General features: G+C 45.1%; 1 protein-coding gene across 2 annotated transcripts in view; it reads right to left on the reverse strand.

The window, feature by feature from the left end:
• Positions 1-7,817: 7,817 nt before the first annotated feature.
• Positions 7,818-27,859, reverse strand: part of tbc1d1 (TBC1 (tre-2/USP6, BUB2, cdc16) domain family, member 1) — a 182,643-nt gene continuing 162,601 nt past the window's right edge. For both annotated transcript variants that reach the window (XM_084318722.1, XM_084318723.1), the window contains exons 18-20: positions 22,697-22,866; positions 11,559-11,735; positions 7,818-10,580 (exon numbers count right to left, since the gene is read on the reverse strand). In XM_084318722.1, the coding sequence (XP_084174848.1) occupies positions 10,269-10,580; positions 11,559-11,735; positions 22,697-22,866 (659 nt within the window). In that variant the 3' untranslated portion in view covers positions 7,818-10,268. The remainder of the gene's footprint in view (positions 10,581-11,558; positions 11,736-22,696; positions 22,867-27,859) is intronic.

Genomic DNA, 27,859 nt, shown 5'->3' on the forward strand with positions numbered 1-27,859 from the left:
GATGTACGAACCAGGGAAGACAGTCCAGGTAGCACAGGAGATGAGGAACTACAACATCTCTCTCCTTGGCTTATGTGAGACAAGGTGGCTACAAGCAGGGCAACTGAGATTGGCATCTGGGGAGATGGTGCTCTACTCCGGTCATACAGAAGAAGGCGCCCCACACACTGAAGGGGTGGCCCTGATGCTGGCTCCGGAGGCACAGCGCTCTCTCATTGGTTGGGAACCGGTGAACCCACGAATCATCACCGCCAAGTTCACCACTAAGAAGGACAACATCATACTATCCATCATTCAGTGCTACGCGCCGACAAACGACACCGAAGATGAGAAGAAAGACAATTTCTATGAACAACTGCAGGCTGTACTGGACGGACGGAGAGAAAAAGATATCACCATCCTCATGGGTGATTTCAACGCCAAGATAGGAGCCAACAACACAGGCTATGAAGACATCATAGGCATACATGGATTGGGGCAGATGAATGAAAATAGAGAAAGGTTTGCAGACCTGTGCTCCCTCAACCAACTGGTAATAGGAGGTAGCATCTTCCCCCACAAACGTATCCACAAGGCCACATGGAGATCTCCAGATCAAGTTACGGAGAATCAAATAGACCACATATGCATCAACAGAAAGTTCAAGAGGTCATGGCAAGATGTACGAGTCAAGAGAGGGGCAGACGTGGCATCAGACCATCATCTCGTGCTGACGATCATAAAACTACGTCTGAAGAAGTACGCCACAACCACCGGCGCAAGAACCAGATATGACGTTAAACTTCTTAGGAACAAAGAAATACAGAGTAGATTCCAGATCAGCCTTACCAACAGGTACCAGCAACTACAGGAACAGGATGAAGACACAGATGTGGACATAGAAACTCAATGGCAGCACACAAAGACGTTGTGGCTGGACACCTGCAAAGAAATATTGGGAAAGAAGAAGACAAAACACAAGGAATGGGTCTCAAGTCAAGTCAAGAGTTTTATTTGTCACGGCATACAAGTATACAATGAAATGCGGGTAGTCTTGCCCGCAACGATGTGCAATACAGTAGTATAACATATAATAGAATCCAATAGAACATTGTACAATAAACAAGTAACATAGTAGGGCATATCGGTATATGTACATAAGTTATTTACATAGCATGGAGGACATGCTAGGTCCTTTGGTAGTGCAATACACTGTTAGCTACGGATGAGGCACTGGGTCTTTCTGTACATGCTATTTTATACAATCTCAGGTTATACTATACTATTTTTAAAGTGACCTTTCCTTAGTGGCCATAAGTGTGGGTGTGTGCAGCATGAGTGTGTGCTTGCTCATGTTAAAGTGGCTGCTAGTGTGTGAGCGTGTACAGTGTGTGTGTCGTGTGTGTGCTCATGTGTGCTTGTGTGTGGAGAGTTCAGTGTTCAAGGCTCTGATGGCCTGGGGGAAGAAGCTGAGCCGAAGTCTCTCTGTCCTAGTAGCTGGTGTTCGCAGGCGTCTGCCTGACCTCAGCAGCATGAACAGGCTGTTGTTGGGGTGGTGAGGGTCTTTCATTATTCTGCAGGCTCTGGATTTGCACCTCTTGTTGTATAGAACCTGCAGGGGTGGTAGTGCAATACCCGTGGTACGCTTGGCTGAGCGCACCACTCTCTGTAGGGCCTTCTTGTCCTGTGCCGTGCTGTTTCCATACCAGGCAGTGATGTTTCCAGTCAAGATGTTCTCTACAGCTCCGGAGTAGAAGGACTGGAGTATCTTCCCAGATACTCTGAACTTCCTTAACTGTCTCAGGTGGTAGAGGCGCTGCTTCGCCTTTTTTACGACTGAGTCTATGTGTGTTGTCCATGTCAGATCCTCTGAGATGTGGACCCCCAGGTACTTAAAGCTGCTCACCCTGTCCACGGTAGCCCCGTTTATCCTCAGTGGTGTGTGTGTCTCCTGCTGTCCTCTCCTATAATCCACGATCAGCTCCTTGGTTTTACCAATGTTCAGGAGCAGGCGGTTGTCCTGGCACCAGCGTTCCAGTACCTCAACCTCCTCCCGGTAGGCCTTCTCGTCGTTGTCCGAGATCAGCCCCACCACTGTGTCGTCCGCAAACTTCACTATGGAGTTGGAGCTGAACTTGGCCACACAGTCATGTGTGTATAGTGAGTACAGCAGGGGGCTCGGAACACAGCCCTGGGGGGACCCGATGCTCAGGGTGATGGTGTTGGAGGTCTGACCCCCCACCCTGACCGCCTGGGGCCTTTCGCTCAGAAAGTCCAGTATCCAGGCGCTCAGAGCGGAGCTCAGACCCAGCTCGATCAGCTTGTCCACCAGTCTGGTGGGGACTATGGTGTTGAACGCTGAGCTGTAGTCAATGAACAACAGTCTCACATAGCTAGGGATGGGTACCGAATTCTGTACTTTTAAAGGTACCTACCGAAACACGTCGGTACTACCGAGTATCGATTCACGTGAGATCCACCGGTGCCAACTTTCGGTACTATGCGCAAAAAAAATACAAATCCGATGACGTCACGTTTTGTTGACCGCAAAAATTAAACCGCACGTTAAGGCACAATACATGTTTTCAAACTCTCTTTGGGTGTTTGCAATTCATGGGGACTGGGGAGTATATGTCTCTGATATCTATCTTGGTAGTGGGCAGGTTGTTAGAAAGTGTAGCTCAGTTTCCACATCTGCTCTGTCTGACATGGCTGTTAGCCTAGCCACGGAACGTCTTTAGAGGAGAGGAGATTGAATCCGGGACACAATGGGACACTGGCTCTGTTCATGGTCACGAATGGATTCCAGCTTAATTTATTTACTACAGATGACAAACGTGTTGTTTCTGTTTTTCTTTTTTACATACTTGCGCCACACGGAACAACTGATCACTACAGCCCAGCATCATATTACTGTAGCCAGTCTCTTGAAACACCACTATCTCCAAACGTTCTTTTGCTATGTGCTTGCGCTGCCACGGTGGGTTTTATTTTTAGCGGTCGGCTTACTCCTTCCATAGTTTCACATATTTGTAACCCATTTAACGTTCTTAAGCTGACGTTAGCTAAGCTAACCGTCGGACATGACGTTAGCTCCTAGGGCTACAGTGCAAGCCGGCACAACTCGGGACAGAAGAGTAGAGGATGTGACCTCTGTAAACAAGCCACACACACACACCGCAGCAGAGCGGGTCTTCTCCAAGCGGGGGTGGAGCAAAAAGAACTGCTAGAATACTCAATCAGCAGCAGAGTAGTTAATTGCTGCTAGATTGTTTGTTTGTTTAATCAGTTGTAAAATACTTTACATTAGTAAGATGTAAATAATAAAGTAATAATAATACATTATTTATTTATTAAATATTAAGTTTGGATTTTTTTTTTTACAACTGAGGTAGATAGATAAAAATGTTAGAGACTAAAGTACCGAAAAAAGGTACCGTTGGGTACCGGTATCGATTCACAGGTACCGGTATCGGTACCGGTTCAAATGTGAAAGGTACCCATCCCTACACATAGCCCCCCTTCTGGCGGTCAAGGTGAGAGAGGGTGCTGTGCAGTACTTGGGAGACTGCATCGTCAGTGGACCTGTTTGGCCTGTATGCAAATTGCATAGACTGGGGAGGGAGGCACAAATGTGATCCTTGACCAGCCTCTCGAAACATTTCATGGCCACAGAGGTGAGTGCCACCGGTCTGTAGTCATTGAGACATGTTGGGGAGGGTTTCTGGAAACACTCCAGAAACTGAAAGAAAGAAAGGAGAGGAAAGAGAAACTGAACACAAGCAAAACAAGATCAGCAAAAGCAAAGGCACAGGAAGAATACACCCAAGCCAATAAGGAGGTGAAGAGTAGCATTAAGAAGGATAAAAGAGATCACATAGACAACCTAGCCAAACAAGCAGAAACAGCGGCAGGGCAAGGCAACATGAAAGACCTCTATATGATCACTAGGAAGTTAGCAGGCAAGTTCCAACAGATGGACAAACCGGTAAAAGACAAACAGGGAAACCCACTTACAACAACAGAGGAGCAGCGGAGAAGATGGGCTGAACATTTCAAAGAACTACTGAACCAACCAGCCACGACAGAGCCAGCGAACATTACACCAGTGGACAGAACACTTCCAATAAACTGTGATGAACCCAGCAAAGCAGAGATCAAAAAAGCTATTATCTCAACGAAGGACGGAAAATCTGCAGGACCAGATGAAATACCAGCAGAAGCCATCAAGGCCGACTTGAAGACTGCAGTAGATATGCTTCATAGCCTCTTCACCAAGATCTGGGAGGAAGAAAAGATTCCAGAAGAATGGAAAGATGGAATCATCATCAAGCTACCAAAAAAGGGAGATCTCACCAACTGCAACAACTACAGAGGAATAATGCTTCTATCAGTACCGGGAAAAGTACTCAACAGAATTATACTGGACAGAATGAGTGTTGCTGTGGATCCCATGCTTTGAGACCAGCAGGCAGGCTTCCGGAGCAACATATCTTGCACGGACCAGATCGCCACACTGCGCAACATTATAGAGCAATCCATCGAATGGAACATTATATATTATATATAGACTATGAAAAAGCCTTTGACAGCATGGATAGAGAGACTCTGGGATACCATAATGCCTCAGCAGTTTCCACAAAGAAAATCATCACTGATTCAAAACACCTATCAAGGAACATCATGCAAAGTTTTACATGCAGGCCAACTGTCAGAGTTTTGAGGTCAAGACCGGTGTGCGTCAGGGATGCCTCCTATCGCCCTTTCTCTTCCTCCTAGTCATAGACTGGATTATGAAGACCACCACAAAAGGAAAGAAAAAACGGCATACAGTGGACCCTATGGACACAACTGGATGACCTCGACTTTGCTGATGACCTGGCTCTCCTGTCACACAACTACAACCAGATGCAGGACAAGACAACCAAGCTGGAAACTACATCCCTTGAGACTGGGTTGAGAATAAACAGGAAGAAAACCAACCTAATGATGATCAACACCTCTACCAACAACACAGTCACAGTAGGTGATGAATCCATACAGGCAGTCAACTCCTTCACTTACCTATAGGCAGCATCTTGGATAAGAAGGGCGGCACAGATGGCGACGTCACAGCCAGAGTAGGCAAAGCCAGAGCAGCCTTCATCCTTCTGAAGAACATCTGGTCCTCCAAGGACATCGCCATGACAACCAAAGTGCGGCTCTTCAATTCAAATGTAAAATCCGTCCTTCTCTACGGTTCAGAGACTTGGAGAATGACGAAAAGAACATTGCAGAAGATACAGACCTTTATAAACAGCTGTCTGAAACGCATCTTTGGAATCCGGTGGCAAAACAAAATCAAGAATGAGGAACTATGGCTGAAAGGAAGACAGGAACCAGTGGAGAAGCAGATCCTGAGACGAAAGTGGGGATGGATAGGCCACACTTTGAGGAAATCGCCTACCAGTACTACACGACAGGCCCTGACTTGGAATCCCCAGGGGAAGCGGAAGAGAGGGCGGCCTAAGAACACCTGGAGGCGGGACACTGAGGCGGAGCTCAAGAGACGAGAAACTACCTGGGGGAGGCAGAAAGGACAGCCCAAAGCCGTGTTGGATGGAGAAAAGTCGTAGATGGCCTATGCTCCATTGGGAGTGATGGGCCTAAGTAAGTAAGTAAGTCAATGTCACGGACCTGTATGTTGCCGTTAAAAGGCATACTGGGATGCCGAGGGTGCAGTACCGGCCAGATCCTGCCAGGTGGCAGTATCGAGAGTGCAGTAAACCCTGTTCCAGACCGGGTGTTACGTTTAAACCGCTCCGGGCGCAGTTCTTTTGTACAGGGAAGCCTAGAGATTCACTCGGCCGCATTGAAACGGGTCCGGGCCCCTCGATGCATGTGTTGTGCCGTATTATGTCGTGGACCAGATGGACATAAGATGAACCAGATGGCGATCAAACAATTTTGGAATACCACCGACCTCAGGTAAGGACTATCTGACGTCAATTCCAGCTTGATCCTGCAAGGATTTCGTACCGATCCGGCTGATCGGCGTGTGTGGTGTTCATAACGAATGCCGTTACTGGCAATCAAAGCATCAGAAAAGACCCGAAACTATCAGTTTCCCAGAAATTAGCCTGGATCATTCCGAAACTATACTTATATTCACCACGGGATAACACGGGAATGTATGCATGAAAATGTATTCTACTTTGCATCTTGGACAGAAGTTACTGTCGAATTACCATAGTATTGTATCCATAGCTATAATATAGAATATAGATATAGCTCTACAAACAAGGTGACGCACTCCTATCTTTAAAGCATGGCCTGGCTAGAACAGGATGAGGCTAGTCCCCGGCAGTCAATGAGTTAAGGGCCGTGTTCCAAGTTAAACTAGGAACAAAGATGTCATGATGGTCATAATGACGAGATGTCCACGTTGACAGAGACGAATATGCAAAAGGAGACGACAGAGAAGACTTGGGCAGTCAGCTTGAAACACCACCGTGGAACACCAGCTACAAGTCACTGAACCAGTGAGATGGAGACGACTGATGCTGTACGAATGGAATCCTATAAGCTCTTTGAAGTTAGCGAAACGTATAGACGCAGATATGAGTTTCATCTTGGGAGTGTAAATGGTTTAAAGGGGACATGTCTTGCTATTCCCCTTTCACTATTTGGGCAACTTTACACAATTCCTGCGAGTCTATGGAACACATCTGTACGTTTTTTTTTCAAAAAAATTCATTATGTATTTCTAATCAAGTATTCTAAAGCATTTTTCCACTTCAACATTTCAAGCTGTTTTGGGCTGGGCTCCGCCCATAAGCGCTTTGAGTGACAGTCACCCACAGTCAGACAGGCAGATAGAGGAGGGGGATACTAATACATTTTTATGCGGGGGGGCATAATCCCACGGGACAATGCATTGATAACTTGTTTCAAATGACAATATATACCCCTGTGAATATTATTTCACGGATCGGAATACGGGCGCGTGGGAGTCAAAGATATTTTGACAGTGATATGAGAGCTCCCAGGGAGAAGCCCCATCACTGCGCGCTGGTCGAGGTTGTGTAAATGCGTGTGCTTCCCCGAGAGAGAAGCTCCTGTCCCTCACTCTCGTTCTCTGCCTCGCTCTGTCGGCACCCACCAGCTTGAGGAAGTGTAGGTATTTCCACTCGCTCTGCTGTTGAGTGAATGGTTGCGCTACAACCATAGAGGGGGCGTTACTGCAGATCATGTCAGTGCTACGTAGGATAGCGAGTCAAATCAGAATAGCTTAGTTCACTGGGGGAGATCGTCTCAACTTAATTAGACCAATCTGCCAAAATGAGAATTAGAGACACAGACCCATTGATATAAAGCCCCATTGCTATAAAACAATGCTAAACACTGGAAAAGGCCATTTATAAGACACAGGACCTTTAACATATTTAAAAAGAGACATGAGAGTCTGCACCTTAGTATCCTAATGATTATATTACGCAAGGTCAAGATCGATTGAGGCCATCAATCACCGTCTATGCCGATCATAAAAAAATACTAAATTAGCATAACCACACATGCATAACCCAGCCTTGCCCAACCCTCCCGTTACATGAGTGACCTCTGTCACACTCACCTCTTGTGTTTCAGAGACTCAGTCATGTAGAAACAAACACACACAGTACATGCACATACGTGCAGCAGCTTGTCCCAACATGAGGCCTCTTGACACCAGCTGCAACACTGGATACACTGATTAATCACAACATGGTATTTTAAATGACTATTGAATGAATGTTTATACTGTAATAGAATCTTTTTATTGCAATGTTTATTATTATTATAATTTTTTACAAGTACCAGGAATTTGTCCTCAGTTGGGGATTAAGTGCTTTAAGGGCCTTGCTCAAGGGCACTTCAACGACGGGTATTGAGGAAGGGGAGAGCATTACTGATTGACATATCTCAAACCCCACCCACTTTTCTCGATTCTCCAATCACAACATTGTCTGAGGGGAGCACAGTTGTGATTCTGAAGGATCAATAAAAAATGGCAATTCACTTCCCAGAACCAGATCAAACCAGCAACCTACCCGTCACAAGCCTGTAACCCTTAGGCCAGCGCTACCTACATGTAAGGGAAGAGTATATGACACACTTGACACAGCATGGCCTGACACACACACACACACACACACACACACACACACACACACACACACACACACACACACACACACACACACACACACACACACACACACACACACACACACACACACACACACACACACACACACACACACACACACACACACACACACACACACACACACACACACACACACACACACACACACACACACACACACACACACACAATAACAGGATTGGGCACCAGGCTTCAGTTGTACTGAACGGATATGAAATGTATTTCATCAAAGTAAATTATATAATACAATAATAGTAATAATTATCAATTAAAACTGAAAAGAAAAACATGTGCAAGGGTAGTCAGGAGTCAAAGCAATGTCTTTACAGTGTCAATTAACAGGTTTTTGCAATCATGTAGATGACGTGCAGATATAAAATAATACACACACCTGCTGCGCTCACGCAAACATACAGTACACACACACACACAAACCATTACATACATAGATACATATAAGCACACTGGGATGTGTGCTGAATACAGCAGGTATGATTGACAGCTGCTGTGCAGTCAGATTGTCTCATTAACAAAGGGCAAAGTTCCAATATATTTCAGAAATGGACATTTCCTTGCTGTAATTTGGCAAAAAAAAGATCAGGCACTCTTTATGTAGGTTCTTACCCTGCCAACAAATAACTCACCTTCAAGACAACTAGACTGAAGATGAAACCAAAGCCATTTGAAACCATTTCCTCTGTTGCACCCAGGACACAACTAGGAGGAGGACAGGGAGACAACTAGGAGGAGGACAGGGAGACAACTAGGAGGAGGACAGGGAGACAACTAGGAGGACAGGGAGACAACTAGGAGGAGGACAGGGAGACAACTAGGAGGACAGGGAGACAACTAGGAGGAGGACAGGGAGACAACTAGGAGGACAGGGAGACAACTAGGAGGAGGACAGGGAGACAACTAGGAGGACAGGGAGACAACTAGGAGGACAGGGAGACAACTAGGAGGAGGACAGGGAGACAACTAGGAGGACAGGGAGACAACTAGGAGGAGGACAGGGAGACAACTAGGAGGAGGACAGGGAGACAACTAGGACAGGGAGACAACTAGGAGGACAGGGAGACAACTAGGAGGACAGGGAGACGAGGACAGGGAGACAACTAGGAGGACAGGGAGACAACTAGGAGGGAGACAACTAGGAGGAAGACAACTAATATGAGGAAGACAACTAGGAGGAGGAAGACAACTAGTATGAGGAAGACAACTAGTATGAGGAAGACAACTAGTATGAGGAAGACAACTAGGAGGAGGAAGACAACTAGGAGGAGGAAGACAACTAGTATGAGGAAGACAACTAGGAGGAGGATAACTAGAAGGACAACTAGGAGGAGGAAGACAGCTAGGACAACTATATTTTATCTTAAGCATATTCTTTCATCAACGCCCTTCTCCTTCATTATACTTTAGTGTTCTGTTGATTCCCTCCTCTGCCTCTTTTCATCTCACTCTCACTCCTGGATACAATTCTCAGATTCTCTTCTTTCTTTGGCAATAAGTGACTTTCCTATTTGACCACAGTTTAAAGGTGGTTCATCACTGCCATGCTCTGTCATTCGACAGCAAGGCATTGTGGGAGTTTTGAGTCTTTGTTCTGGGCTGTGTGCTTTGATAGTGGGGAGAGCTTTCTTTGGCCTCATTGCATTCTATACATTCACGCTCACATAAACTATCATACACAAATACACAAATATATCCAACCCAACACACACAAAAAAATACAGTATATCATCGAACGTAACTGTGCATTGGGCTGTGTTCTACAGTAGGGGCCCAGGGTAGACGGTGCTTTCTTTGGGGACTGTTGGTCAAATCACACATTCATTTGTACATGGGGATGGGGTAAGGGCGAGTCGCCGAAGACGTGGTAGGGGTCAAAGTTCATGGCACAAACATTGTCAAAAGTCTTGGGGTGAAAATCAGGTGCGTCCGGAGTCCTCCTCTCTCTCTCTCTCTCTCTCTCTCTCTCTCTCTATCCCTCTTTTCATCTCTTATTCCACCTGCACCTCTCTTCTTCTTCACATGGTGGCATCACTGTTCCCTGATCCTACACCCCGGGGCTTAGTGTTGGAGGGCTCGGCCAGTGCTGTTATGGCCCCTCTGGGGGAGCCAGTGGGTGAGGGAGGGAGGTCGCCGCCCCGCACACCAGCGCTTTGGCTGAGCCCGGCTGTTGGGAGTGTGCGAGTGCGTCTCCATCCGAGGCGGCAGCGTGTGTGAGCGCGTGTCCGTCGGGCGAGGTGTGTATACCCAGACTGGCGAGGAGGCTGTGGAAGTGTGCCACGGTGCTCCGGAGCTCCCTCTTCTCCTCCTCCAGGTCACACACCTGCTCCCTCAGCTGGTTCTCTGACTGGGCCAGCTCCTCCACACGCCTCTCCAGGCTGCACACCCGTGCCTGGGACACCTGGGGAGAGAGTGGGAGAGGGACAGTGGGAGAGGGAGAGGAGAGAGGACAGAGGAGGGGAGAGGAGACAGTGGGGGAAGAGAGGACAGTGGGAGAGAGAGAGGAGAGGACAGGAGGAGGGGAGAGGAGAGAGACAGTGGGGGAAGAGAGAGGACAGTGGGAGAGAGAGGAGAGAGGACAGGAGGAGGGGAGAGGAGAGAGACAGTGGGGGAAGAGAGAGGACAGTGGGAGAGGAGAGAGAACAGAAGAGGAGAGAGAGGACCAGCAGGTGAGCGGGAGAGAGAGGGGAGGGACAGTGGGAGAGGAGAGGGACAGTGGGAGAGGAGAGAGATGACAAGCATGAGAGGGGGAGGGGAGAGAGAGAGGGGAGAGGAGAGGGACAGTGGGAGCGGGAGAGGAGAGAGACAGTGGGAGAGGAGAGGAGAGAGAGATGACCAGCAGGAGAGGGGAGAGAGAGGGGAGAGGAGAGGGACAGTGGGAGAGGGAGAGGAGAGAGACAGTGGAAGAGGAGAGGAGAGAGAGATGACCAGCAGGAGAGGGGAGAGAGAGGGGAGAGGAGAGGGACAGTGGGAGAGGGAGATGACCAGCAGGAGAGGGGAGAGAGGGGAGAGGAGAGGGACAGTGGGAGAGGGAGAGGAGAGAGACAGTGGAAGAGGAGAGGAGAGAGAGATGACCAGCAGGAGAGGGGAGAGAGAGGGGAGAGGAGAGGGACAGTGGGAGAGGGAGAGGAGAGAGAGATGACCAGCAGGAGAGGGGGAGGGGACCAGCAGGAGAGAGGGAGAGGAGCAAGGAAAGGATAAAGGGAGAGGAGAGAGAGGGAGAGGACCAGCAGAAGAGGGAATGGGAGAGAGGGCGAATTGAACATGACTGAGGAAAGTAAACTAGGAAGGAATGTCAATGAGGTAGAACGGAAATCTTTTTCGTGCAGAATGCAACTATTGTTGTTACTTCATCATGTAAGTGTGTGTGTGTGTGTACCTGCAGTTCCTCGAGCAGGTCAAGGTTCTGCTGTCTGAGGCTCTGATTGGTCCTCTCCAGCTGTGCAGTGCGTTGGGATTGGTTGAAGTTTGGGGGCGTGTCCAACAGCTCATCCTGTAGGACATGGTACTCCACCTCATAGGCCTGCAGCTGCTTGGACACATCCATCTCACACACCTAAGACACACAAACACACATTTACAAGTCTTGAACTTTGTCTAGTTCAACCTGAACTTAGAACAAAACATGAACAAGAAGAGACTATGCATTTGCACATTACAATTAGTAAATTATGTAAAACATTTGTATCTTATTTTACTAAGTATCCAAACATATCTTTATTCATTATACCAACCAATTCCTTATTAGACAATATTTATGTTTATGTCCTTTTTTTATTATTATTATTATTTTTGTATCATGTTTCCATCCTCACACCTACAGCCAGTGTTCCATCCTGGAACAACCTGAACCATTTTCCTGGAACAACCTGAACCAGCGGCATACCAATGTCAACATCCAGGACAGTGCAACTGGAAGTGGCTCAAGTGACACAGGAGGGAAATTACCCAAGATAGCAGCAAGCATGACGTTCCCTGAATTTCCCTTGGGAAGCAATAAAGCATCTATCTACATATCTATCTACTATCAACTCATCACACCCACACACCTGTACTTGAAGACATGGCGCCATACAATATCTCTTTACATGTACACAGACTCATCAAACATGTGGGCCTAGGCTTCAATACACACACACAGGTTTGTTTTATTAGCAATAGCTCTGCTTGAAGGCGGAGCTTAAAATACAATGGCATGGATCTACTTGGATAAGTGCAAATCATTATCACGCTAAAATAAATAATCAGGCATAAACCAAGTTCGGTTCCGCACCTGGTTTGCTCAATTTGACATGCAAATGAGTTGGGTCACAGTTCAGACAGCTAGAATCCCTGCGCTGAAGGTTTGCACACGTCCCTGCATGTGTCTCTGTTCCAGCACAGCTAGACGACACACGACACACATTCCGGGATGGAAGTACATTTTTTGCAGGCAAATTCAAAGTAGGCATGTTCAATGTCCTGTGGCAGTACACTGAGAACCTGTCCCTACTGTACATTATGCATGTTTAATAGCCTGTAGTACACAGAGAACCTATCCCTACATTATGCATGTTTAATAGCCTATAGCACAGAGAACCTGTCCCTACCCCTACATTATGCATGTTTAATAGCCTGTAGTACACGGAGAACCTGTCCCTACTGTACATTATGCATGTTTTGAAAACATGTTTGTCACATTGGCAGATCATTATGTGCTTCTGTTGTTCTTGAGACAATTTAAAATTCAGGAAATTGCATCTCCTACTCTCCTTGATTGCGACATTCTGTCAAATGAACAAGAGATTCTACTCTGCTCAGAGCCTCATTCAGTTGAGTTTGGGGCTGGGACGGGACATGTACAGTACCCAATATGTGGTGACTTAAATAAAAACACTTACAGCACGACTACCGGCTTCGTCTCATTTAATGAGGAATGTAAACTGTTTTCACTGAAATATTTGTGGAAACATGTAGCCAAATTTTTCCTTGAATAAAATAACGATACTTGACAGCTTTAGCCAATCTGTGTACTTTATTTTTTATTTTTATAAAACAACATTTAGAGCATAGACCCCTTCCATCGTAGGTCTATGTCAATGTGGTAAAGTAGTTATAAAGGAGCTGACTAACTCCATGTGAATTCATCTTCCCCAGATCTTCATATCTCCACCCAGTTTCTTCCACATTTGAGAACTATGGAAAATGCTTGTGCACTTGGCCAGAAAATAGTCACATTTGTCATGTTTTCACAGGTAACTGTGTTATTAGTATCAGTTTACAGGCCTACTTGTAATATATATATATAATCTCAGAACTTGGTGACCTTATGGAAACCAAGGACCTCAACATTAACCCCTCTGTCTGCAACTGGATACTTGACTTCCTAAATAACAGACCCCAGTTTGTTAGGATAGACAATCTCACCCTGAACACCGGCGTCCCGCAAGCCTGTGTGCTGAGCCCCCTTCTCTACTCCCTCTTCACCCATGACTGCACTCCTATACATGTCTGTGTTACATGTGGGGTGTGTCTGTACCCTGATCAGGTGTTCCCAGTGTGTGATGTGTTATGTCTAGTTGTAGTTTCCTGTTCTGGTCTTGTAGTCCTTATCGGTCCCAGGTGTATCCATTTGTAATCAACCCAGGTGTGTCGTGTCTCGTCATTCCCCCCGTGTATAACTGTCCTGTTCTTCCCTGTGTGAGATGCTGATCCTGTTTGTGCAGTTCTGTGTTTTGTTTGTCATTATTTTATGTTACACCTTGATTACAAAAACCAAGGTAATTATTAATTAAATATCTTTTGTTGGTTACTTTGGCTACCATGTCCTCATTATGTTACATTGACAAGACAACGAGCACTCCTTCAGTCAATGGTAACGTAATAATGTCATTATCAAGTTTGCAGACGACACAACGGTCAACGGTCTCATCAAAAACGAGGAGTTGGCCTCTAGAGAGGAGGCCCAGCACCTGGCGGTGTGGTGTGGTGCGCCGACAACAACCTGGCCCTCAACACCAAGAAAACCAAGGAGCTCATTGTGGACTTCAGGAAGACTAGAGCTGGCAGGCACCCATCCATATCAACAGGACGTAAGTCGAGCGTGTATCCAGCTTCAAAATCGAATTTTGAACGTATCTTATTTTATTGATGGATTAAAAACACACAACAAGGATCCAAAGGATAACATGAGAAAGAGTAAGACCCTTATTTCCATCATGGTCCCAGGGCTGTTAGGCCACAACAAAAACAAACATGACAATGACACAAAATACATACATTTAAAGCATTAGAAGACTAACTTATAGCAAAAATTGTATATCACACAATAACTAAAAACAGTTGGAATCCCATTCTTAGTATAGGGGGCTATTCCTCTACTCTGTCCATGAGCCACTTCCTGACGTTTCTCTTGAAGCTGTGGAGGCACAAGCTCTGGTTGATGGGGATAGGCAGCTTGTTCCAATCCTGGGCAAGGGAGCACTGGCCTAGTTTGGAACGGAAAGAAACTATTGCCTATACTCAATTTATACCTACAGTACCTACTGCTTTCACTACAACTGCCCTACACTGTCTGTAATCATAACCTGCCTACCCCATACTATAGTCTACCCATATAACTCTGTATGATAGCATGTACATAATACATATGATAGCCTGTACATATTAATACTACAATGATTACTCAGTAGTACTACAGTATAGTATATTTTATACACAGTTTAATCACCTGTACATTGTACTGTATATTACTATTGCACTTTACTGTTACATTTGCACTCGGGTTGGATGAGACATCTATTTTCGTTGTACTGTACTACATATACATGTACATGTTAACTCTTTCACGGCCAACAACATTTATATACGTTATTGGGCGCCAACCGTTAACTCATTCCCTGCCAATGAGTTTACTCGTTATTGGGAGTGGACGCTTGAACGTTATTCGTGATGATCATGATTCCGATATTTGTATTCATTATTCATCCAGGGACCTTGGTGTTACCATAGGGAATGAGTCTGAGATCGCCAAAGTGCAATACCGGCCGCATCCAGCTAGACGGCGGTATCGAGCACCCTTTGAAACCTTGTATCTTGGCCTGTGCAATGGTCAAATGTCACCGGGCTCACTTTTCTTTGTTGGGCCACTCTAGCGGTTCTCCCGGTTGCATTGAAGCGATTGCAAATATCCCCGATCCATATGTTGTGGTGGGTTATGTCGTGGACCGAATGGACATCGGATGTACCAGGTGGCGATCAAACAATTGGAATATTATTTTTGGAATACTCCCGATCACAGGTAAGGACGATCTGACATACATTTTAGCTTGATCGTGCAATGCTTTTATACCGATCGGGCTGATAAACGTTTAGTGTTCAATACGAATGCCGTTACTGGCAATCAAATAATCAAAAATGACCCCCCTTTCATGCATTCATGATGAAACATAATACCTATGATATAGATTTGATTTGGGAATAATAGCGTGTACATGTACAGGCAAGAAACGGCAACGTTTATAGTAGAATTGACGTATAAGGCTAGAAGAATAGAATAGAATAGATCTTTATTTGTCATTGTTGGTACAACGAAATTTGTTAGGAACATCACCACTGGCATACAACATAAGATATAACATGTGCAAAATAATAATGTCAATAATAATAGTAATAAGTAATAAAGTATCAATGTCCCAATATATAACATACCATCATTGTCCCAAGTGCATTTAGTGCTTGTGCAAATAAATTAATAAATATAAATATTTCAGTCCAGTGAGTTGATGGAAGGAGGGGGGGGGGGGGGGGGGGGGGGGCGTTGACTTGCAAAGGATGAAGTATTGTATAGTGCAGCAATGCAAGTCCGGTTCACAGTTATTGTTGTAATGTGGGAGTGGGAGTTATGTCACCGGGGGTGGGATGCGGGGGGGGGCAAGTTGATGTTCGTCGTTGAGCAGCCTGACAGCCCGTGGGTAGAGGCTGTTGGTCAGTCTGCTGGTTCCGGACTGGATGGATCTGTACCTTCGACCAGAGGGCAGCAGTTGAAAGAGATGGTTTGCTGGGTGGTACTGGTCTAGTAAGATGTTATTTATACGCCGTAGGCAGCGGGAGGTAAAGACTGTGGAGATATCTGGGAGGCTAGCTCCAGTGATCCTCCTCGCAGCCTTGACCACTCTGTGGAGGGCCTCCTTCTCTGCCCTGGTGCAGCCAGTAAACCACACCAGTAGTCCGTACGTGAGTACACTCTCTACTGCGCAGTGGTAGAAGTTGGCCATCAGTCCCTGTGGGAGTTTAGCCCATTTAAGCTTCCTAAGATAGAAAAGGCGCTGCTGTGCTTTGCCCACAGCAGAGGCAATGCTGACCCCCCAGGACAGGTCATCAGACATTGTCACGCCCAGAAACTTAAATTTTGAAACCCTCTCCACCTCCTCATTCCCAATGAGGAGTGGAGAGTGGCTGAGGTCACCAGTCCTGCGGAAATCGATGATCATCTCCTTGGTCTTCGTGGGGTTGAGAGCAAGGTTATGACCATCGCACCACTCCACTAGTTGCTCAACCTCCCTCCTGTATGAGGTCTCATCATTCCCTCTGATGAGGCCAAGCACTGTTGTGTCGTCTGCAAATTTTACTATGAGGTTAGATGGAGAGGAGGAACAACAGTCGTGTGTGAAAAGTGTGTAGAGAAGTGGGCTGAGTACACACCCCTGAGGGGCCCCGGTGCTAATGGGCAGGGTGGGGGATGTGTGCTTGCCAATCCTGACATGTTGTGTGCGATTTGTGAGAAAGTCCAAGATCCAGTTGCATAGTGTGGTGTTCAGTCCGAGTTTGTGCAGTTTACTGTGGAGCTTGTTGGGTAGAATGGTGTTGAAAGCTGAACTGAAGTCAACAAAAAGGAGTCTACCATATGTGTGCCTGTGCTCTAGGTGTTCCAGTAGAGTGTGCAACACAATGGCAATAGCATCCTCTGTTGACCTGTTCTTCCGGTAGGCAAACTGGTTGTGGTCTAATGATGGCGGTATGGAGGCTTTTATATGTTTCATGACCAGTCTCTCAAAGCATTTTGCGACGATGGGGGTGAGTGCCACAGGTCTGTAGTCGTTCAAGCCTGTGACTTTAGGTTTCTTTGGAACCGGGACTATTGTGGCTGCTTTAAGACATGCGGGAACCCAGGATGAGCCCAGAGACAGGTTGAAGATGGTGGTGAGAACTGGGGCTAGTTCAGCCGCACAGTCCTTGAGCACCCGTCCCAGGACTCCATCAGGCCCCGCCGCCTTCCTTGTGTTGATGTTTTGTAGACTGAGTCTAACCTCATGAGTGCTCAGGACTATGGTGGAGCCGTCAGAGGGGAGAGGGGGCGACACCGGGTCCTTATTGTCCCTGTCAAAACGTGCATAAAAGATGTTTAACTCCTCCGCTAGGGGGGCGCTGCCGTTGACGGGGGGGGATGATCTGCCCTTGTAGTCCGATATAGCCCTAACACCCTCCCACACCTGACGGGGGTTTGAGGCGCTGTTGAAGTGGGCTTCAATGCGGTTTTTGTATGACAGCTTAGCTGTCGGGAATTACTCCAGACCATGCTATAACCATACTTATATTCACCAGGATATAACACAGGAACGTATGGATGAAGAAATTAATTATTTTTCACATATTGAACGATAGATAGGTGATGTCAAATGGGCCATAGTATTGTATCCATAGCTATAATATAGAATATAGTTATAGCTCTACAAACAAGGTGACGCACTCCTATCTTTTAAAGCGTGGCAGTGCTAGAACGGAGCCCGACTAATCCCCGGCAGTCAATGAGTTAAGGGCGTTTTTGGATAGTTTTTCCTTTTTTTCCGATTTTAATATTCTATCCAATAATTCTATTCAATATTTAAACCGCTCCGGGCGCAGTTTTTTAGTACAGGGAAGCCTAGGGCTTCACTCGATCACATTGAATCGTTTTTCGGGTCAATCGATGCTGTTGTGCTCGATTCTGTCGTGGACCAGATAGACATCAGATGGACAAGATGGTGATCAAACAATTGGAATATTATTTTTGGAATACCGCTGACCACAGGTAAGGACTATCTGACGTCAATTTCAGCTTGATCCAACAATGTTTTCATACCGATCCAGCTGATCGGCGTGTGTTGTGGTAATACCGAATCAAAGCATCAAAAACGACCCCCCTCCCTTTCATGCATTCATTATGAAACATAATACCTATTATATACATTTGATTTGGAAATAGTAGCGTGTCCAGGGACGAAACGCCAATGCTTTTAGTATAATTCACGTTGCGCCCTATATCCAGCCTCCCAGGAATTAGCCCGGATCATTCTGAAATTATACTTATATTCACCACGGCATAATGCGTGAACATATTCATGAAAAAATTCATTCTTTTTTGCATCTTGGACAGAAGATAGTTACTGTCAAATGACCATAGTATTGTATCCATAGCTATAATATAGAATATAGATATAGCTCTACAAACAATGTGACGCACTCCTATCTTTAACAGCGTGGCCTAGCTAGAACAGGATGAGTAATATCCTCGGCCCTGAAGCGTCTATACTTTAAGCAAGTGGCTTGTCCTTCCGCGTTCCCGTTTTGCGCTGATTGGCCACGCACGTTTCTGGTAATGTGACATGTGCGCCAATCGTGGGACGGCAAGTTCTACGCCTATTTCCGGGTCTAACAGCCTGCAAACTACCTAACGCCTAGTTTATCACTGGTTAAGCTTAGGCGACTCTTTCGCAGTTGGTTAAGGTTAGAGTTTGGAATCAGGGCAGGCGTTCTATCGCCATGCTCTAAGACAAATTCTAACCTTAACCAACTTCGAAAGAGCGCCTAAGCTTAACCGTCCAAAAACTTGCCGTCCCACGATTGGCGCACATGTCACATGACCAGAAACGTGCGTGGCCAATCAGAGCGCAAAACAGGAACGCGGAAGGACAAGCCACTTGCTTAACGTATAGAAGCGGCCCTGAATGAGTTAATGTGCTGTATAATGACTAGGGCTGTCCCCGACTAAGGATTTGTATAGTCGACTTGTAGTCGCCAAAATTAGCCGATAGTCAACGAGAAAAAAAAAAGAGAAAAAAAAAAAGTATAATTTTTTATATTTTTTTTTACATTCCATTTGGGCTGTGGGGGTGCTTAATGTCTGAAGGAGTCGACGGAAGGCTTCTTGTTCTCTGTGAAAGCATGCAATTGGTCCACTGATGGATACATCTTGATTTTGTCTAGTCTAGTGTGTTCATTAGATGGGTGAAAGCCTCTTTCAGTGCCTCTGTGCCTGTTTTCTTAGGCAGTTAGCCTCTGGTATGCGTGCCATTAGCGTTAGCCATGCTTCTAGGCCTCTTTTCTTTTCGAAAGAATGATAAAAAATTAAATAAATTATAATATTATATATATATTATTTTTGCAGTCGACTACGGCTCCTTTTGATCGATTAGTCGACTATTCGACTAATAGGGGTCAGCCCTAATAATGACAATATATTTTAATCTAATCTAATTATATATATATATAAACATCTTATCCCATGGTGATTTGGGCCCCCTTGGACTTTTTGTTTGTCACCAATCTAGGGGTGAAGATTGACTGTGACCTTAACTCATTGAGCGCCACGCTGTTTTCCCATCTTTACTCAATGGCGCCAGCGCTATTGACCATTTTCGCAATGTTTGCGGACCCATCGTGTGTTCTGTATTATAGCTATGGAGACAATAGTACGGCTCATTTGACAGGCACTGTTTATAGTCCAACATTGACAAACCAGTTAGTTTCTACATACTTTCGTTTGTGCGCTATTGCACGCTAAACATCGCCCCGTTTTCGAAAAAATCCAGTCTCGTTTTCTAGATAGTGAGATATGATGTGTTATATGCATATGCGCAAATCGTTCGGGTTGCTCGCCTGAAACATATATTATTTCCAAATCAAAAGGTATATATATAGATGTTTCTTCACAAAATCATCATGGGGGGGGGGGGGGGGGGGGGGGGTCGTTTTCCTGTCTTGTAACCCTGGCCTGCAATCGTTACCAAAAGCATGTTTTAGGTTCGGTAAAATACGACGCTGTGATCAATACAAAAGCATGTTTTAGGTTTGGTAAAATAGACCTAAAATAGACCTTACCTTAGTCCGAAGGTACTCCAAAATGAATAATCCATGTAGTTCCATCGCGATCGCAATTACTCGTGTGCATTGTCGTGTGGGTCTGGCTATAATACGAGAAACAATAGGTTTCAGGCAAGAAAATCTGCGACAGATGGCTGTTCTGATTCACTTTGAGGGGGAGGGAATTCCTGCAGCCAAGGCACAGAGAGAGACACCTTAGAGACCCAGTTCAAAAGGTAGGCGATACTGCCACCTGTCGGGATTCGATTGTCATTGCAATTTTAACGTAGGCAGCGGTGCCAGGGAGACACAGGCAGGTACACGCGAGTGTTTAGAATGGGGAAATCGTAAAAAAAGAGAAAAGGATCTAAAAAAAGAGTTCTCGTTTTTGGCGCTGAACGGTTGGATTGGAAACACGATAATTCTCATTTTTGGCGCAGAAAGAGTTAAGATGGACAAACAGATAAAATGTTGTAGTGGGAAAGACCTTTTTCCCGCTTAGGAGGCTGTCCAAGGTCAAACCTTTTTTAAGTAATGTTTTTGAAAATGTTATACATGCTTTTATGACCTCTCATCTTGATTATTGTAATGCCTTGTATGTTGGCATCAGTCAGGCCTCCCTTTCTCGCTTGCAGTTAGTCCAGAACGCTGCTGCTCGTCTGCTAACTGGTACATGTAAGTGAGAGCACATTTCCCCTGTATTGGCTTCCCTCCACTGGCTTCCTGTTAAGATTGATTTAAGGCCCCCACTCTGCATGTTAGACAGGCCCCCACTCTGCATGTTAGACAGGCCCCCACTCTGCATGTTAGACAGGCCCCCACTCTGCATGTTAGACAGGCCCCCACTCTGCATGTTAGACAGGACCCCACTCTGCATGTTAGGCAGGCCCCCACTCTGCATGTTAGGCAGGCCCCCACTCTGCATGTTAGGCATGCCCCCACTCTGCATGTTAGGCAGGCCCCCACTCTGCATGTTAGACAGGCAGCGCCCCCACTCAGCAGGTGTTTAAATCACACCTCAAAACACATTTATTTCCTTTGGCTTTTCGTTTTGACACAGCTTGAAAGACCTGCCTTTTTATGTGACATATTGTACATGTTTTATTGTCTGCTTTTTATCTCTGATTCTCTGTGTAAATATTTGTTGTGTGACTGGTCAACTTTGTTGTTTTTAAATGTGCTTTATAAATGAAGTGGATTGGATCTCAGACACATATTAGCTAGTATCCAGAATATAAACATGCTCAATGTTACCTAATACTCTCCATCTCACAAACACACACGCACACAGTCTCATGGTGACTGGCAACGCCTAGAGATACATTCACATTACAGCACTGTTGGCAACTGGATTAAAGACACACCCACACATATCTCCCACAGATCTCAACCTCCTGACATATCAAGTCTCACAAGTCTAAACTTCGGCACCAATTTTAAATTAAGATACACAACCACCAAGCCAACTACCATACAAACGTACACACACACGCGCGCGCGATAGCCTAGTGACTTCATCGGTTGCCCCACCCATGAGCTCACCTGTAAGGTATGAGGTGTGGCTGAAAGATTTATGACCAGCCATCAGTCAAAGCGTCAGTGTCCTCGTTCTATTATAAAACCATTATTACCACTTCAGGCACATGCATTACACATTTTGCAGCGAGTCACAAGGGGAATTTGAAAGCGTGGGCATCGGTAATTAGATGGTGTTCAATCAGTCGCCACGTACGACTCACACGATCTGCGCGGATGTACACAAACACACAACTGTGGTAAGTTTCCATCCCCGCCAGGAGATAAGAGAGGCGGCGATGAGGTCAGAAGTCAAGGTAGGTGCTCTGGGGGCTTTTCTCAACCTTTTAAACTCCTAATGGGACCCATCTCGAACCCTGCCCTCTTTTCTTCGTATCCTCCAGTCACAACTGTCGCTTCCCTCAGACAAGCAACGGTTGTGATTGGAGGATCAAGAAAAGAGATCGTCATATTTTGGAGAGTGCAGTGGCAAGTCTGCTCTTATATATATATTAAAAAAAAAGCAGATTAGGGAGGATGAACCAATATTTTGCGAGTAATAGTAATTAGTAATATACAAAGTAATCCGAAATGTAATTAATCTGTGGGAAAGTAACTTTCTTTACAGACTTGAAAAAGTCATGTCATGGGCCATTCACATTTTTTGTGGTCTAATTATGTAACATGAGACTTACAGTTAGTTTCCACCCATCCCTGAGTGTACACACACACTCGCGCGCGCACAGAAGGGATGGGCACGGTTATTCAAATATTCAATTATTCAAAATGACAGGTATTTGATTATAGCTGAAGGTGTCATTGGGGTCAACCTTCTCTATGTTCAATACTGTATGCATTATTATTTTTCATTTTATAATTTATAGAACCCCCTCCCAGGCCTACCTGGTTGATGGTTTTCTCCATCTGCACCAGGCCCAGGTTGGGCAGAGTAGTCTTGATGAAGTCCACTATGGACTCCAGGCTCTCGTGCTGCAGGATCAGAGGCTTATGGCTCCCCAGCAGGCTGAGAGCCACCTTGAAGATCACCTCAGAGCCCTGCAAGAACAACATGTCTGAGAGGGGGGGGGGGGGGGTGGAGAGGGAGAGGGAGAGAGAAAGAGAGGGGGGAGAGAGAAAGAGAGGGAGGGGGGAGAGACAGAGAGATGGGGGAGAGGGAGAGGGAGAGAGAGGGGGAGAGGGAGAGAGAAAGAGAGAGGGGGGAGAGGGAGAGAGACAGAGATAGAGAGGGGGAGAGAGAGACAGAGAGGGGGGAGAGAGAGAGCAAGAGAGGGGGAGAGAGAGATAGAGAGAGGGGGGAGAGGGAGAGAGAAAGGGAGAGGGAGGGAGAGGGGAGAGAGAGGGAGGGAGAGGGGGGAGAGAGATGGAGAGGGGGGAGAGGGAGAGAGGGGGGAGAGGGAAAGAGAGGGAGAAAGAAAGAGAGACAGAGAGGGGGGAGAGGGAGATAGAGGGGGGAGAGGGAGAGAGACAGAGGGAGAGAGGGGGGAGAGACAGAGAGGGGGGAGAGAAAGAGAGAGACAGAGAGAGGGGGATAGGGAGATGGAGAGAGAAAGAGAGGGGGGAGAGGGAGAGACAAAGAGGGAGAGAAAGAGAAAATGAGAGAGAGAGAATGTTTAGGGGGGGGAAACAGAAGTAAGGAGAGAAGGAATAGAAGGAGGTTAGAAATTCCAATGTGACAGACGTCGTCATTGCATGACATGTCAAAATGTATAATGGCTCAGTCTCCCCCCCCCCCCCCCACACACACACACACGCAGCGGTGTGGATCAGAGACTTAAAGGATATGACAATACTGTTGACGCTTTGACGTCCATAAGGGTTTGCTGAACAAACACACATACAAGCCAAAATGTATCTGTATACAAACAGACAGAACAGACTGACGGGCGTATGAAGTGTGTGCATTTGTGCACGCGAGTCCTTTTCAGTGCACCGGGGCGGGGCCGGGCGGAGACCATACCGCTGTGTGAAGCAACATCGGTGCATTGTCTTTTTCTCACACGCACACACACACACACACAGTTACGCTCCGATAAGAGCATGGAGCCAGTGGATTGGGTTCAGTGACTGAGCGCCATGCAGGAAATTGGGCGGAAAACAAAAAAGAATTATGAATTACATGACGCATTTCACAATGAGAATAACAAAAGGTCAAATTAGGAGGAAGTGAAAGCTAATACCTGCCAGCCAATTAAACTGTTAGAATGATATATGTGTCTTGAGCACCACAAGCTTAGAGTCCTGCCAACTCCTGCCCTAGGGATGAGCCGGATATCGAGGTGGATGTTTCTTATACTAGAATATGCTCATTATTATCCTTTGTTCCCAAGATGCAACACTGAACGTCACAGGAAGTGCTTCATACAACGCCTCACTGTGCCTCACTGAGCACAGAGTCAATCCCTGTATATGTTCCTGTACATTTACATTTGACTACTATAGGTATACCTTCCTGGACATTTACATTTTACTGTACATTTTACTGTATATTTTCAGACTGTATATTTCAGAATTTTTTGAATGTATATACATATTTTATGTACATAAATACATACATATATCTCTGACTTTGTATTTTAATTTTATTCTTATTCCTATTCTTATTTTTGACTTTTGACCAACTAAATGTTCATTGTGAGCGAACTGTGGTGCTGAATTTCCCTCGGGATTAATAAAATACTTCTATTATATTGTGTTAACGAGGCTCCAGTCATCTTCATCTGTGCTACACTCTGCATTCACATTCACTGAGACAGATGTGTGCGCGTGGGGCTGCATTTCTTTGCATTCCTGCAAAATTAAGTAGTTTTTAGCTGGATGTGTTAAGTTCCTCTACTTAAAATAACCCAGTCGAAGGACGTACACGTTATTGAAAGTTATTCGCTAGATTTTGTGGTCAATGCGCAGCAAGCTGAGACACCGGCTATCAGTCAGGGAAACTCGTGTGGGAGCTGGTTATACCTTGTATCTCAGTCAATATTCATCCATTTAACATGTAAAGCCATCATATGTTTCATGGAATTATCACTTAGTGTCCACTAACACCCTACAGAGTATTTCATGGTTATTTAAACAGACCGGTGTTCAGGTGAGAGCAAAGTGATTTGTGAAGCTAGCAATGGACTCAATATGTAATAAATAACATGGAAAAGAATAAAAACAGCAAAAGAAGTTCATGTATTACTGTAAATATTTCTTTTCAGTTTCTGATTGTCCAATGTCAACGTATGGGGTGGTGGTTCAGACAGTTCATAACATTTTGTTTAGTTAAAAATAAAAACGAGAATTAAAAAAGACAATAATAATAACTAACAGGCTACTATTACTGTTATATAAAACTGTAAATATTTATTTTTCAGTTTCTGATTGTTCAATGCCCCCACAGTTAACCTCTTAACACAATCTGTGCCAGAAACGAGTTAACTCGTTATTGCCCGCCATGCGTTCAGCGCCAGAAACGAGTTCACTCGTTTTTGGGATCGTTATTTCGTTTATTCGCTATATCTATTCAGAATTCATAGCTGCAGCCTCTGTATACCCTTCAGACTCTGTCTGAGCTGGCAGACGGTCAACACCGCCCTCTACTGCCTTGCGGAGCTATTGCATCCCATTGGAAATGGGCTGGTGTGTTTTAGGAGCCGATCTGAGCCGGGCGGGCAAGATTTAAATACTCAGGCGAGCCAGGCCTTTACAACGACGGCATGGAATACTAACCCCGCCAGCCCGTCCGTGTGTAACGCTCGGTAATGTCGGGGACATGATTGCTGTGGATAACTGGAATGGCGATCAGATAATTGGATTCTTTTTTTTGCATTACATCAGATACCAGGTAAGGACTTGATCTTTCTTTCTACCGCGATCAAAGCTATCTGTGTGTAGGTGTATGTGCTTATTACCGTTGACTGCGTTGGGGGGGTCGCGAGCGCCGCGCTACGAGAGCCATTTCATGTATGCATGACGAGATATAATAATGATAATCTAGCATTGATTTCAGGATGATTAGATAATCAGCCGAAAAATTACAACGTGATGACTGGATTACACTAAAAATGCCTTTTTCTCGTCTTTTTCCTGGAATTACTCAAAAGCACCCAAACCATACTCTATTCAAAACGGTATAAAACGGAAATGTACAAATGAAAAAACAATCTGTTTCGGGCATGTTGACTGGAAGCAACTCACTGACAGTCGACGGCGTTATTAGACCCATAGATATAATATAAGATATATTTTAAGCACTCGCAAATGTCGCAGTCTAAAACTATATCCATTGAATAAAGACCTGGTGCTGAAGGGGGATCAGCGCCCCCTGCTGCTGGTGGTCAATGTGTTAAGCCCGATCAGCCCGGTACGAGATACAAATTTAATAAAATGTATTCTCTTTTTATTTCTTCAAAAACTGTTGCAGTCTAAAAGAAAATGTAATTATTTCCATCTTAAAAATATCATAAATAATATCAATCAAATCATCCACTGTAGGAATTTCTGTTCTTAAATAGCTATATCTATTATAATAAACAATCCGTATTAAGTAATGTTGCATTTCCTTTTCAAATGTAGCCAGGAGTAAAGACCCTAACAACCCTATCAAAACGGCAGTCAAAGTGTATTATATTTATATATATATTATATCAGAACTACGTTTGTTTACCAATGATTTTAAGTAGGGATGTTCGATATTGGCTTTTTTACCGATATCCGATATACCGATATTGTCCAACTCTTAATTTCCGATACCGATATCAACAGATATCGATATATGCAGGGTTTCCGCCCCCAAAAAACGTAACACATCCAGTGCCACGCCTCTTACTCATCGTTAACCCCTCATACCACCTATTAACCCCATGTAAACGGTCACCTTGTTTGTAGAGCTATAACCATATTCTATGGATACAGTACTATAGTCATTTGACACTGGGTTTCTTCCGGTCAAGATGCAAAATATTTTTTTTCCCATCCATACGTTCCCGTGTTATACCGTGGTGAATATAAGTATGGTTTTAGGGCGGACTATCGCAATCCATGAAATGCTGAGTAATAGCCCTACACGTCGATTACATTGTGGACTCTAGCGTTCCTCAACTGAATTGTTCCGCTATTGTTACGGATTCAAGTCCACATTATCTGTATTATGTTCCATCATGAACGCATGAAAGGGGGGGGGGGGTCGTTTCTGATTATTCGAGTCGGTAACCGCATTCGCATTGAACACTAGACACGGTTACTAGCTCGATCGCTAAGAAGGCATTGCAGGATCAGGCTAGAATTGACATCAAATCGCTCTTACCTTCGGCCGAAAGTAATCCAAAAAGAATATTCCAATTTCTTGATAGATCCAATCCCCATTTGATCGACGTTATAAACGACCATAACATACGGATCAAGCATAATTGACGGGCTTCGATGTAACCAGCAGAACTGTGCTTCGCCGAGAACAAGAAATTAAATTAGAGACCTGGAGTCATTCCACAGCTGAGGATACAATGTTAGAAATGTAGCTCGATACCGCCGCCTGGTAGGATGCGGCCGGTACTGCACCTTCGGATTCCCACTATGCATTTTTCAGCCAACACACAGCACCCTGAGAATGAATCGGGTATTAAAATCGAAAAAAAAGGAAAAACTACCCAGAAACGGGAATCTTCGTTTATGGCACTGAACCGTTGGGGCACAGAAACGAGAATTCTCGTGAACGGCACTGGATGTGTTAATAATTTCCGGTAATTAACATTACATATCTCTTTTTGTGGAATTAACACAACATTATGCATACTTTTGACAATAAATTAAATAAGAATGTGTTCTTACTTGCTTGCCTGGGTAAATAAAGGTTAAAATATATATATATATAAAATCGGACATCCATCATTTTAAGTGTTATTAGTTAAATATGAGCTTATAAAAATCTCTGCATATTGCATCGGAAAGCGGACGATTTAGACGCGAGAAGAAGAAGCACTTGTGAAATAGTTGTAGTCTTAAGAAAGAGGAGACCCGGGGGATGGACGTCGAAATTTCATAATCACACCAGCCGCCGAAAACAGA

The sequence above is a fragment of the Notolepis coatsorum genome, assembly GCF_963971535.1.
Source record: "Notolepis coatsorum genome assembly, chromosome: 7".
NCBI classification, from domain to species: domain Eukaryota; kingdom Metazoa; phylum Chordata; class Actinopteri; order Aulopiformes; family Paralepididae; genus Notolepis; species Notolepis coatsorum.